This window comes from Strongylocentrotus purpuratus, unplaced genomic scaffold, assembly GCF_000002235.5.
Source record: "Strongylocentrotus purpuratus isolate Spur 01 unplaced genomic scaffold, Spur_5.0 spur5_scaffold_4, whole genome shotgun sequence".
In the NCBI taxonomy this organism is placed as follows: Eukaryota; Metazoa; Echinodermata; class Echinoidea; order Camarodonta; family Strongylocentrotidae; genus Strongylocentrotus; species Strongylocentrotus purpuratus.
Genome location: NW_022145610.1, coordinates 20,638,343 through 20,651,836, shown reverse-complemented (window position 1 = coordinate 20,651,836; position 13,494 = coordinate 20,638,343). Strand labels below are relative to the sequence as shown.

Sequence of the window (13,494 nt, the reverse complement as noted above, 5' to 3'; positions counted from 1 at the left end):
TCCATAAGTGCTTCTCAGCTTTTATTTTGAATATATGCTAAAAAGTTACATTAGTGTCTATTGTATTTATTTATCTGCACCTTTCTAACAGCAAATTGATATTTCTAATTCACATAAGTAAATCAATACTTGATACAGTCAAACCTGTCTATAGCGACTGCCCAAGGGAAACACAAAAAGTGGTCTTTGTAGACAGGTTCCTTTAGTACATATTTCAATTTTCAAGGGAAACAAAAAACGTGGTCTTTGTAGACAGGTGGTCACTAAAGCAGGTTTTACTGTACATTGTTAAGGACAAAATGTACTAATTGTGATTTAAGTAAAATTAAATGTATTTACATGGAAGACCAATCATTTCATTCCCTTGCAGATGTACCGTCAACATCAAGGAGTAGCTCATCCTCAGGGTTTGAAAGCTCGGCCGAATCTCAGGATACCCATAGCAGCTCAGGATCTAACACATTCAGGTTAGTACCAAAAACAAGGAGGTAGTGTCAAACCCAGAGCGATCTATACACAGAGTTTGGCCAACCCGGTTCGAGTTGGACACAATATGACAACTTCTGCTTTGTTGGGCAACCACAAAACAAAAGACTATATGCCATGCTGTGACCCAGTGAAACCAAGTTGGCCAAACTCTGTGTATAGATGGCTCTGGTCAAATCCATTATGGTTCTCTAGGAGGGGATGTCCCCCAAATGTTTTCAAGCACATCCTTAATAATTATAATAGCACATGTCCATCCAAGGGGATGCTCAAGGTGCCTAAAAAGTACTAAAGTTACCCTTCCTTTAGCCCAGCTGCTGCGATAAAGCACTCAAGGCATTTAGGGAATAAAGTCCTACCAGGTACCTGGAAGTGTGTCATGGTGTAGTTGTTCTGTTTTTCGCTTTCTATCATAAGGTCGTGAGATTGAATCCCACTCCAGGACATTAATTTCCTTCAGCAAGAAATACATTCAAATGGTAAATGGGGACCTGGTAGGAATTTATTCCTTGAAATAAGAGCACATGACAGCTGCTCTGCTAAAGCCAGGGTAATTATGCCGCATTGTTGTAGAGCGCTTATAGACTTCTGATAAATTAAATGTTAGGCACTATATAAGTACATATAATTATTACCCATTTTCTACACCTGGGTGCAGAGTGGCAAATGTAGATTAATGTCTTACCAAAGGCCTTTAACAATGCAGTGCAACTCAAACCACAAACCATGTGATCCACAGTCCGATAATGTATGCACTAGGCCTCGACACCTCTATATTAAACAATGACATTTTAAATGTTAGTAATATTGCGTTCAAAACATGTTCCTTTTCTTGGTACCGAATTATTTGGGGAGCTCAGCAAGAGCAAGATCTAAATGTTTAAATATTGCATGGAGATGGACAAGGATGTATGCTAGTAAAAACCCAACTACTGTATTATCACCAGGATTACTCTTTCAATTCTTAAAGTATTTGCTATTGCCTCATCTTTAACAACAGATCCTACCAGTATTTATAAGCAGGGTATCAGTGTGTACATTACTTATTTGGAAACAGTTCCTTCGATCGTTCGTTCATACAAAGAATATCAGGGAGTACATCATCTAGATAGGGAGATCCTTATTAAGCCAACTGATTGTCTCATCATCAAGCTCTCGAAGTCCAGAAGCACTGTGAGGGGATTTGTAGATAGGACAATCATCAATGACATGATCCATAGTTTGGAAACGTAAGGAAAAGAGGAAATGGGGATTTCAACTATGACATTTTATTTGAAGACTACGATTCCTTTATTTTCAGAACCCAATCATCATCATCAGACCAGTACCCATCATCATCACCAGCTGAGATGGAGAATGATGAAACTGAGGCTGGAGACGGAGAAGAAGGAGGGGGATCAGGAGGGGGTAGCTTCGCCAAGCTGTGGAGGAGGAGGAGAGGAAAAGGAGATGGAGCAAGGAGGAGCAGTACCGCCGGAGATGTACCTCTGATCAGCGTCAATGAGGAGACGAGTAACCATGGAAACGCTTCTGCACAAGACGGTACTCCAAAGTTTTATCACGTTGAAAAGATAAATGACTGCGAATTGATTACATTTGCACAATTTTCATTATGGATATGTGTCAACTCAGTATGTACATATAAAGGCTGGTCTAATGTTTTAGCACTTAAATTCTTTAATGATTGTTGTTCTGAATGCTATACAAGAGAAGACAGCTGGTGTGTATTACTTTCATGCTATGTCGTGTGAAATAGAGACTTTCAAAAATCTCATTTTGGATGATAGGTCGATTTCCATCTCCAGAGCCATTGGTTCAGATTAAAGCAGATAAATACCAGAATCTATCTTTATGATGGACAACATAAATGTACATTTACTTCAATTCATGTGTAATCTTACATGCATCAAGAGTATGATACAGTTAAACCTGCTTTAGTGACCACCTGTCTGCAAAGACACCTGCCTACAAAGGCCACATTGTTGTTTTCCTTGAAAATGGTTTATCATGTAACAAAGGAACCTGTCTATAAAGACCACCTGTCCACAAAGGCCACTTTTTGTGTTTCCCTTGGGTGGTCGCTGTAGACAGGTTTGACTGTACTTGTATGTAGACTCACATCTCCTCCATCCTCTTACCTCATTTGCATAGATGCTGCCCAGTTGGGTAACAACATCACCTTCACCAGGCACACCGGTATCCTCCACCACCTGATTGTCTTCATCGCGCTCATGAAGAAGAGGCTTCATCACGTCAAGAGGAACCCCAAGGGGCTCTTCTCCCAGCTGCTTCTCCCGGCATTCTTTGTTACCATAGCGATGACAGTGGCGCTCTCGGCTCCCCATATCGGCGATCTTCCTTCCCTCACCCTGTCTCCATCTCAGTATCTTCCCTTTCAGTATCCAGAAGGTGAGTTTGGGTTATGCCATTGGGAAAAGTGTGGAATATCATTTGAATTAATTCAAACAGATCAAGATGAACTTTTATTATGACATTGTACATGGATCACTATCACACGATCAAGGTTTAAGAGTTGATTATAAAAAACTTGGTGCATCTTAATCACAGGTACTTTTTTTCTTTTTGTTTTTCTTTTTTGGGTGCAAATCCAGCTTCAAGTGTGGAATATCATTTGAAATCATTCAAAAAGACCAAGATGAATTTTTATTATGACATCATAGATGAATCACTATCGCACGATTTTATCAAGGTTTTAGAGTTGATTATAAACAACAGAAGATGTTTTAACTTTGTGCATCTGAATCACAATTTTGTTTGTTTTTGTTTCTGTTTTTGGGGTGCAAATCCAGCTTCAAGTGTGGAATATCATTAAAATCATTCAAAAAGATCAAGATAAATTTTCATTATGACATTAATGATGATTCACTATCAGACGATTGATCAAGGTTTCAGAGATGATTATAAAAAAAAGATGTTTTAACGTGGTGAATCTTAATCGTAAGTATATATTTTTAAATTTTGTTATTGCAAATCCAGCCCAGGGTCTTCAAGTTGTAAAGATATCTGGAGGGTCGGATTTACTGTTCTTACTGACATATATGAAAATGAGATGGAGTACTCTACATATGTTTCTACTCATTGAAAACATATATCAATTTTAGTATGGATCTGCATATATAAGTACATGTATACGTTTATCAAAGATTTGGTTACAAAGAAGAAATAGAAAATATTAAACCTAATACGCTGTCATGGAAGATAAAGAAAATGCAATGTATGGGTTTATTATGCAGGATTCAAGTTTTCAGGCTATTGCCTGATTTCAGCCGTTTTGCATCTGTTTCAGGATTTTTCTGACACTATACTGACTAACATGTCTTTGTTTCTCTTAAGACTAAATCAGCAAACTTCCCGGGTCCCGTTTCACAAAGCCTTTTTTCAATAACAATTGACAAAAATCAGTGACAAATCTGCTGATAACCAATCAGTAGCAAGGATTTCAGTATCTTATAACACAAGCTGTCATTTGTCACTGATGACAAGTTTTGTGAAACAGGGCCCTGATATCCATGTTTGTGAGACCTTGCTAATTACTTCACAAAATTACGATACACTTCATGTTCAGGTAACTTCATCCCGTACACCGATGAGGCCCTCAACGACCGACGCAGCTACCGGATCTACCACTCCAAGTGCGGCGACGCCGGGCCCCAGCAGCTCACCGAGACCTTCAAGTTCCCCGCCGGCATCGGGGCCAGCTGCATCCTCAAGACCCCCTTCAACGGAACCCTGGACCAGCTGGTGGAGTCTGCCAACTACTCCCACAGCGTCGGGCTGACTGGACAGTACTATGATCACATGTGTGAGGAATCCTTCACTAAGGGGAAACCCCTTTCCAACTACGTTCCCACCCCGCCCAGTTCCAACCCTCGTGATGATGAGGAAGAGATAGACGGTGAGAAAAAAAATCTCTTCATTTATTTATTTTGTTCTTGCATGATTCGTCTCAATATATTTGTATGGGGTATTATAAAAGGGGTATGGTAATGACAAAAAGCCGAAAGTTGATAACAAGATTCTGAATATATTTGTGTGGGTAAATGCACAAGAGGGCTCTAAATTGAAAGCTTGAAGATCTAAGTTTTGCTGCATTTTATTCAACAAATTACATTCAAGCATGAAACTAATCATCATGTTAATCCATAAATCCCAAACTAATCCCATGTTTAGAACTCTAATCCCTTCATAATGATTAATAATGATTCCTTATTGATAACATATTATGAAAAGATTTGCATGGTTTTCATGTGAATGCTTTGATATACATGTATTATAGCTGAGAGCCTTTGGTGGAAAACGCTTTATAAGCACTGTATTATTATTATTATTGAAAACAGGAATGTACTTATATTGAACCGTTATTGCGTAACCTCATAGCCTTGACTTGTACATGTATATATACATGCATGTATTAGCATGGCAGTTTGCTTAATTTTTGTTGGTAAATATCATAAAATCTTTCATTCTCCAGTTTTGATATGGTACATGTATGGGGACTGCATTTTGGTTAAGTTAATATTTAGCGTTGATGGACATGATTTTCGGGCTCATGCACGATATATGTTTTATTTTTTATATCCTCATGTTGCAAGAAATGGCAGTTTGGACAACTCCAGTTTAACATGTAGCATCCCACTGCCATATGACTCGTAACCTCTCCCCTCCCATCTTTCTCCCATTCTCCCTAGTTCCCTTCCCATCTCTACTGACCCCCTTCCCCCTCTTTCCTCTCTCTTCTTCCCCCTCTCCTTTCCCTTTTCCTTCTCCCCCTTGTCCCCCTTCCCCCTCTCCTTCCCCCTCTTCTTCCCCTTTTCCCCTTTTACTTGTCCCCCTTCCCTCTTCCCTGCCCCTCCCCATTCCCCCTCCCCTTTCCCCTCCCCTTTCCCCTCCCCTTTCCCCTCCCCTTCCCCCTCCCCTTTCCCTTCCCCCTCCCCTTCCCCCTCCCCCTCCCCTTTCCCCTCCCCTTCCGCTTCCTCTTCCCCCTCCCCTTCTCCTTCCCCTCCCCCTCTCCTTCCCCTACCCCTTTGCCCCCTTTTCCTTCTCCTCCCCTCGATCCCCCTCCCCCTCCCAGTTTCCACCTCCTCCCCTTCCCCTCCATTCCCTCTGACCCCACCCCCATTACTTTATGAGTTGTGTTTATGTCCTGACAGGCCTTAGCAAGAATGCGAGTAATCACTATTAGACTTTTTATTTTGATTTTGCATCTCCTTTGCTTTGTCCACATTTAGATGACGAGAGTAAGTATAGTTTGATTGATGTCTTTATTTCACAGACAGTGACTGTGTGACCTCTGCAATCTACCTATCTCTTGAATGCTGCAATATACATTCAGTGCACTGTTTTACTTGAGCAATCATTACAAACAAATTAGCTCTTCTTCAGAAGGCACAGATTTTAGTCTTATTTTGTTTATTTGTAAGGTTCATAACAAATTTTTTGGGTTTCAAAAAGATGTGAATCATTTCCTTTGAATTGTGACAAAATTTTGCAACGTTGAAAATAAATCTGTGTTTTTGGAGTGATTCTTAAAAAACAATGAGTATCAACTCTTGGTTAATTGCTCTTTGACATAATTTTCTTCTTTGCTTTTTCAACATTTGAAATTTATGGTATTTATCCAAGTTTGATAACCAATTCTTTTAAAGTCAGTATAGGGATGTAGTGCAAACTGAGTCTTTACTATGATAAACTAGTATTTCTGTACTAAAAATAGACAAACTCTTCAAACATTCTTCTATGAATTAAAAAGTACATTTGGTGCAAATGCAAAATTTACATGTATGTATAACAATAGATAAACAGTACATTTATGAATTACACCTCTACAGTATGTCTTATTCTCAGCACCCAGAATCTTTTAATTCTTGCAAATATGGCACATAGCATGCGAATTAGGACAAAACATTGTCCTTTTCAGTATATTTCCAGTATAAATCTGCTTCTTCATGTAGCATAATAGAGGTTCCATCTTGGATTGAATAATATGATTTGAGAGCTCAGTGTGAGACGCAATGTACTTTAATTTACAGTCAAACCTGTCTTTAATAGTGATCACCTCTATATAAAGGCCACCTGTCTAAAGTGGTGACCTGTATTGCCTCCTCTAGAAGGGAACATGTTTTGAAGAACCTGTCTATAATGGCCACTCTTGTCTACAGTGGCCATTTTGTGTGTGTTTCCCTGGGTGGCCTTAAAGCTTATCTGCCGTAGTTTACAGGAGGGATTAGACCGCTCTGCAAGGTCACTGGACAGGTGGTTATCTCATCAACTCAGCTCTCAGTTAACATAAGAAAAAGAGGATCATGGGGGACCAATGGTCACCGGTTGGGAATTGTTTGTTATATAGAGGGCGCAAGTAGCTACCAGTAGTGCAGTGGGCCTTTAATATACATTTTAGACAGGTTTGACTGTATTTTTCTTTTTGCACTGTGTGGTTTGCTTTAACCTTTGTTCATTTGAAGTGCTGCACAAATGCTTAAACTATCATGGGATGAAATGTTCAAGGCAATGTAATCTGCACATGTACAGTACATGCAGGCTCAGAATCGTACTGACTTCAGATCATTATTGCGATTGTCTACGATTTGTAGCCAGCTCAGCTCTTATTCTGACAAGAAGATTTAAATGCACTACAATTCTGGTTGTTAATATTGTTATTCTCATTTAGAACCTAGATCTGGAGGGCAGTGTGTTGTATAAATGCCCTGCCGTCAAAGATTGGATTGCAGGAAAATCATGTAATGTGCGGCGGAATTTAGTTAGATTCCTATATCACCAGGTCTTTTGTCTTTTCACAATAACGCAAAGATCATAGTAGTGCTACACAAAATTTCTTCCACACTTGGCCAACTTGCCATTGGGTCAGTAATTCGATACACTTTCCAAAACGCCAAATCACTTGCCCGAGTATTTGAAAGTAATACAAACACTAGGCCCATTTACACAGCCCAAACTCCATTTTGAAAAATTATTAATTTTTGGTTGCAGTCTGAATGCAGCTGCTGATTGGAATACTTTCCTTACTATTGATTTTAAGTGCCATTCAGCTTATTCTGGCTGCCATGGGAAACCAGTGGAGCGTTTCACAAAGACTAAGATCGACTTTAAGTTGGACTTAACTATGGCAGGCCGTTCATGCCACTGTTTGCTCTCACCATGATGAACTTTAGATAATACCTTTTCCTTCAATAGTGAATTATACATAAATACAAATTTGTTAGATTTGTGACCATGATTTGTATGCTCCTTGAGAGACCAAGGTCAGTAAATGGTGAGAGAAAATTGTGGCATAAATGGCCTGCCATAGTTAAAGGTTAAGACCAGTATTGGAAATGCCCCAATTTCAAAAAATGAAATGGAAGCTCTTATTACCAATCATGTGAAAGAATATGTTTTGATTAATACATGATGATAAAAAACTTGCCAGGAAACCGCCTACTAATTCATATATTTGGTAAATTTTTTTCTCTCATGGACTGTGAGAGATATAGGGTAGTCCCATATACATCTTTCTGTGTATAGTGCTTGTAACTCTACGAAGAATGGGTCAAATTTCTTATCATTTTGATGATTCCAGAACCTTGCAGATGCTAGATGCTAGATGATCAACCTTTTCTGATCGATTCCACAACGTTTCTTTCACAATGCAATCGCATGACCATAACTGGTCTTTACCTTTAAGTCCAACCTAAAGTCGATCTTAGTCTTTGTGAAACACTCCCCTGACCGTTTTAGCACGATGACTCCCTTGTATCACAATGTGAAGACCCAAGCATACCGGTGTTCAATTGAAATATCCCATAATTCTCAACAATAATTGGATTTCTTTGTTCAACTTTCAAAGATGCCTCTGACAATTCTTTCATACATGACATTATTAATGGTGATACCCTGTTATTTGTGTTCATGGTGATCTATTTTCACAATAAAATATAAGAGTAGTTAAATTCTTTAGTTTTTGCAGCACTTTGCAATTCACACACCACACCATCTTCTCTCAAAATCTTTGATTCATTTAAAAGTTTCCTATTTAGATCTGCAATTTTCACATCAAATTAATAGATACCGGTAGTTAAGATATTCTGTGTTTGCGTTTAGCAAAAGAAAATATAGTTTCCGTCATTCTCCTGTATAAAGTTAAATTTTGGTGTTTTTGTGTTCTAATAAGTATTTGCCTTCAGCGTATTACCAAATTACAAAATCATTTTTGACTCCTGTAATTCTATGCTTCTTATTTAAGATTTGTCAGATTTCAGATATTCCCTGAGAGGAACTTCCAGGGCTTTTTAAAGAAAGAGTTTGAATACTGAGAGAGTTACCTTTTTGAATAAATAAATAAATCAATAAATAAATAAATATATAAATACATGAATAAATTAAATTGAAAGTCCTTTCTGATACCCATGTACCTAATTTTGTAACACTACTTAACAACAATCAAAATTTAATGCCCACCAAATGACCCTAACCCTAACCTGAAGTTAAAACACGATTACAACCCAAATTGTAACCCTGTATCTTTGACAAAAATAAGCCTGGAACAAAAGTGCAAATATCAGATGACCATGTACGGTAAATAAAATGATTTACTTCCAATTAACTGTGCCTAATGTAATATATTTCATAATAATTCAGAAGCCCATGGTGGAACCCACATCAAGGAGGTAAAGTGCTCATGTTCCGAGGATCGCAAGAACTTCCAGTGTCCCAAGAACGTCGGCACCCCTGACCCCGCGGTCCTGGAGGTCATCACAAGTGACCAGCTGCAAGACGTCAGCGGGAGAAATCTGTCTGAATATCTGCTCTATACGACAAACAAGTTCAGACTTCACAGGTAAGCTACATGTAATTTGAAGGACATTTCGTAATTATGTAAGTGTCGTATTAAAGAACATTGACACCCGTGACCCTTAGAGTCTAGAGTTTGAGGGTTCAAGCAATGGTGATCAGCTACTGGAACTTAGTTGGGGAAATCTGTCACAGTGTATGCTCTTGTCAACAAACAGGTTCAGGCTTCACAGGTAAGCTACATGTAATTTGTAGAACATTCTGTAATCACTAAGTGCCTTTAGAATGTTGTGACCCTAGTCTAGAGTCTGGAGTTTAGGGTTCAAGCAATGGTGATCTGCTACTGGAACTTAGTTGGGGAGATCTGTCAGAGTATCTGCTCTAAATGACAAACAGGTTCAGACTTCAAATGTAAGCTAAATAGAAAGCTAAATATAATACAATTATATAAATACAGTAAGAAATTCAGTGGAAAAAAACAAAAATCAGTAACAGGAATATTTCTGCACATCTTTTTGATACAACAAAAAAGTTCAAACTTTACATGTGAAATACATGTAGGGTATCCCAATGGCAAGAATACCATTTTGCAAGAAAATGTTTAATTGATTAGATTATATGTAAGCCAGTGTGACAATAAATAATGTATTCCTGTGCTCATCAAAGCATACTACTGGTAGATATATTTCAATTGAATTTGATCAATGTTGGAAAAGGGAAATGACCCCTCAATATTATTTGTATATCTACAGGTATGGAGCTCTGTCATTTGGCAATGTTAGAAACTTTGTTCCTCCAAAATTCAATGATGAAGTGCCTGCCATCTACAAGAAGATCGCTGTGCGCAATGCTGCAATGGTAAGTCCTCAAATTGGCAACTATTTAGATTCACCATATGTTCTAACAGGTGCACGTGGTTTAGTTCAAATGAGCTGTCAATGAAACTAGGTTTTTGTACTGGTTTGTAAAGCTTCAATTACACATTACATGATAATCGTCTGAAGAAAACAAAATGCTTTTGCAAATATGAATATTTTATATGAAAGAGAAGGGTGGATGGAAATGCTAAAGAGGACCTTCATTCAATAAAGATTTCTTAGTCTACTTACTTATCTACAGTATGTGTTTTAAGATACAGCAATTTGAAGTGCACTTTTCATATGTCATTATATTTTAGAACTTTGTTATAGGTGATTTACCTAGGCGAACAAGGCTTCAGTCATGTAATAACTTGTAATGCTGCTCTGAACATGTGATCCTCATCATTAAAAAAATGCATGATCTCATCCTTTATACCATTTTGTTTGAATGATGTGGTCACACATTAATGCGGATATGCCCAGAAGCATGCTTAAAACCTGCTGTATCTCGGGATCGAACCCATTATCAATCCATGCTTCATGAAAATTGAGTCATCTTTAATGGGCTATAAATTGAAAGTGAAATGAGTCTGCATTTTTCATTGCTTATCTTCCTTTCAGACATGGCACAACCACAAAGGTTTCCACAGCCTGCCGACCTATCTGAGCGTGATGAACAATGCTATATTGAGAGCTAACCTAGACCCTAGTATCCATGGTAACCCCTCCGCATATGGCATCTCAGTCATCAACCAGCCGATGAACAAGACCAGCTCCACCATGCTAGATGATTATTCGTAAGTCTTATCTAACACCGGTGTCAAGCCTTATCTAACAGCAATGTCAAATCTCATCTGACACCGGTGTGAAGCCTTATGCAACAACGGCGTGAAGCCTTATCTAACAACTGTGTGAATCCTTCTCTAACACCAATCTTAAGCCTTATCTAACACCAGTGTCAAGGCTTATGTAACACCAGTGTCAAATCTTATCTAACACTGGTGTCAAGCCTTATTTAACACCGGTGTTTGGCCTTATGTAACACTGGTGTCAAGCCTTATATCACACCGACGTCAAGCCTCATCTAACACTGGTATCAAAATATTGGATTGAGTAACTCTCTTGAGCATCCTTTATATCTGATTCTACTTACACTTTTTTTGATTGGTTTGTCTGATTTTTCTGCTTCTATTGAAAATAAATTATTTTTGGAGTGGACTTGGCCTTTAACCCTTACTGTACTGGGCTATTTTGAGCACCCACTGACTGGGGGGGGGGGGGGGGGGGGGGGCCTGGGAGGCCCCCCCCCTATGATCTCGGCCGTCGATTGTCCGATGAACACGAAAATTTGCACGTTTGTAGATATTTACGTAAGGAACAAGATGGTACAATTAGTTTTTTCCGAATATGCAAATTTTTGTCGTTAGCCTAATTAATTATGCAAAATGCGCTAATTTTATGCATTTTACAGAAAACGTGTCAAACTCCACTTTTTGAATGTTGAAACTCATTATTCATATGAAATTTCTTTTCTAACACAAAAAAGTTATTTTAATGTAATTAATAATGATAATTAATGCAAATTTTGATGGATTTTTAATTTTTTTTGTTGTTTTTTTGATGACATGCGCATACTAATTGTTATGTAACGCCTTACAGGTATATCCGATTTTGACGAAAATGGTATCAAAATGTGCGTAAGACTTCAGGGAAAAAAGTCATGAAACGACAATTCAAAATTCCGAGCGGTTGCGGCGCAATCTCCGAAAATGTCGAGGGGGGGGGCCTCCCAGGCCCCCCCCCCAGTACAGTAAGGGTTAACAGCTAGAGCCATGAAAAAACATGTCCAAAACACTTCGGAAATATGTAGAGAGACATTAACCGGTAGTGGCTATGTTCTTTCCTAATTGGAATATAATGCATATTACTTGTTTTTCAACTTTTCTTACATTCTTTACTACCTTTCAATTCTGCAGTCTCCAAGAAACATCTCAGGTCCTGATTGCCATGTTCATCATCGTGGCCATGTCCTTTGTACCGGCCAGCTTCGTGGTCTTTGTGGTAGCGGAGAGGGCCTCCAAGGCCAAGCATCTCCAGTTTGTGAGTGGGGTCAGCCCTCTGGTCTACTGGTTGTCAAACTTCTTCTGGGACATGGTAAGTTTCACAGAAATAATATTAATTATACATGTAGCTAACATTTATAATGCGCCTAATACTTTGTTTCTAGGCGCAGCACATATTATTACCCTGGTCATCGATTCACGCTTACCTGTAACACAATGTATGCACCTTTTCCACTCCCTGGGGAGCATTCCCCTTTCTGCTTCTCATGCCTTTGGTGTAGGCACTACTGGTAGATGTCAATCAGTTGGACAAACAAACCAATTTAGAAGTTGAGGTATTAACTAAAGGATTGTTACCTAATTTCCCATGGTCAAGTCGTATCTTATTTTCTCTATATCTAACCTGATTCACTGATCTCATTATCTGTCAATCTATATGTATCTACATTATCTATCTATCTATCTATCTATTTATCTATCTCTCTATTGATCAATCTATAGATCTTTCAATGTATCAGTCTATCTGTCTCTTTATTTATCTATCTATCTATCTATTTATCTATCTCTCTATCTGTCTTTTTATCTATCTATCTATCTATTTTCTATGTATAAGTCTATCTGTCTTTTTATCTATCTATATATCTATCTTTCCATGTATCAGTCTATCTGTCTTTTTATCTATCTATATATCTATCTTTCCATGTATCAGTCTATCTGTCTTTTTATTTATCTATCTATCTATCTCTCTCTCTCTATCGATCTACTTATCTACCTTTCTGCCTTTCTACTTATCTCTCTATCCACTCATTTAATAAATCATCGAACTACACTTTTTCTTTAGATTTGCTTTCATCTATGTTGGTCGATTCAGTGTGTGTGATGTCATTTGCATACAATTACAGTCAAACCTGTCTATAGCGACCGCCCAAGGGAAACACAAAGTGGTCTTTGTAGACAGGTTTCTTTAGTACATGTTTCAATGAGAAAGCATTTTCAAGGGGAACAAAAAATGTGGTCTTTGTAGACAGGTGGTCACTAAGGCAGGTTTGACTGTATAAGACTGAATAGTTCCTCCAAATGGGTAGACCTCTCACATCTCCCCTGGTTCACACAGTTTCTCTCTCTCCTTATAATTTCTGTAGTGTGCAGCTTTGTTTTTTGTCTTGTTTTTCCTGTTTTGTCATGTCCTGTGTTATCTTATTATGTCAGTTTCCTGTCCTTTGTGTCCCGTTTTGTAATTCTTTTTTGTTGTTGTATATTACAATTATTTAGACACT

At 38.3% G+C, this 13,494-nt stretch overlaps 1 protein-coding gene across 3 annotated transcripts in view; it reads left to right on the top strand.

Annotated features, from left to right (window-relative positions):
• The window catches only part of LOC593710 (ATP-binding cassette sub-family A member 2), a 96,930-nt gene that overhangs the window by 69,640 nt on the left and 13,796 nt on the right, over positions 1-13,494 (top strand). For 2 of the 3 annotated variants that reach the window (XM_030997637.1, XM_030997635.1), the window contains 9 exons: positions 371-467; positions 1,787-2,028; positions 2,638-2,895; positions 4,073-4,402; positions 5,736-5,744; positions 9,142-9,340; positions 10,047-10,152; positions 10,776-10,951; positions 12,131-12,308. In XM_030997637.1, coding sequence (XP_030853497.1) covers positions 371-467; positions 1,787-2,028; positions 2,638-2,895; positions 4,073-4,402; positions 5,736-5,744; positions 9,142-9,340; positions 10,047-10,152; positions 10,776-10,951; positions 12,131-12,308 — 1,595 coding nt within the window. The remainder of the gene's footprint in view (positions 1-370; positions 468-1,786; positions 2,029-2,637; positions 2,896-4,072; positions 4,403-5,735; positions 5,745-9,141; positions 9,341-10,046; positions 10,153-10,775; positions 10,952-12,130; positions 12,309-13,494) is intronic. The other variant, XM_030997636.1, reaches the window with a different exon arrangement.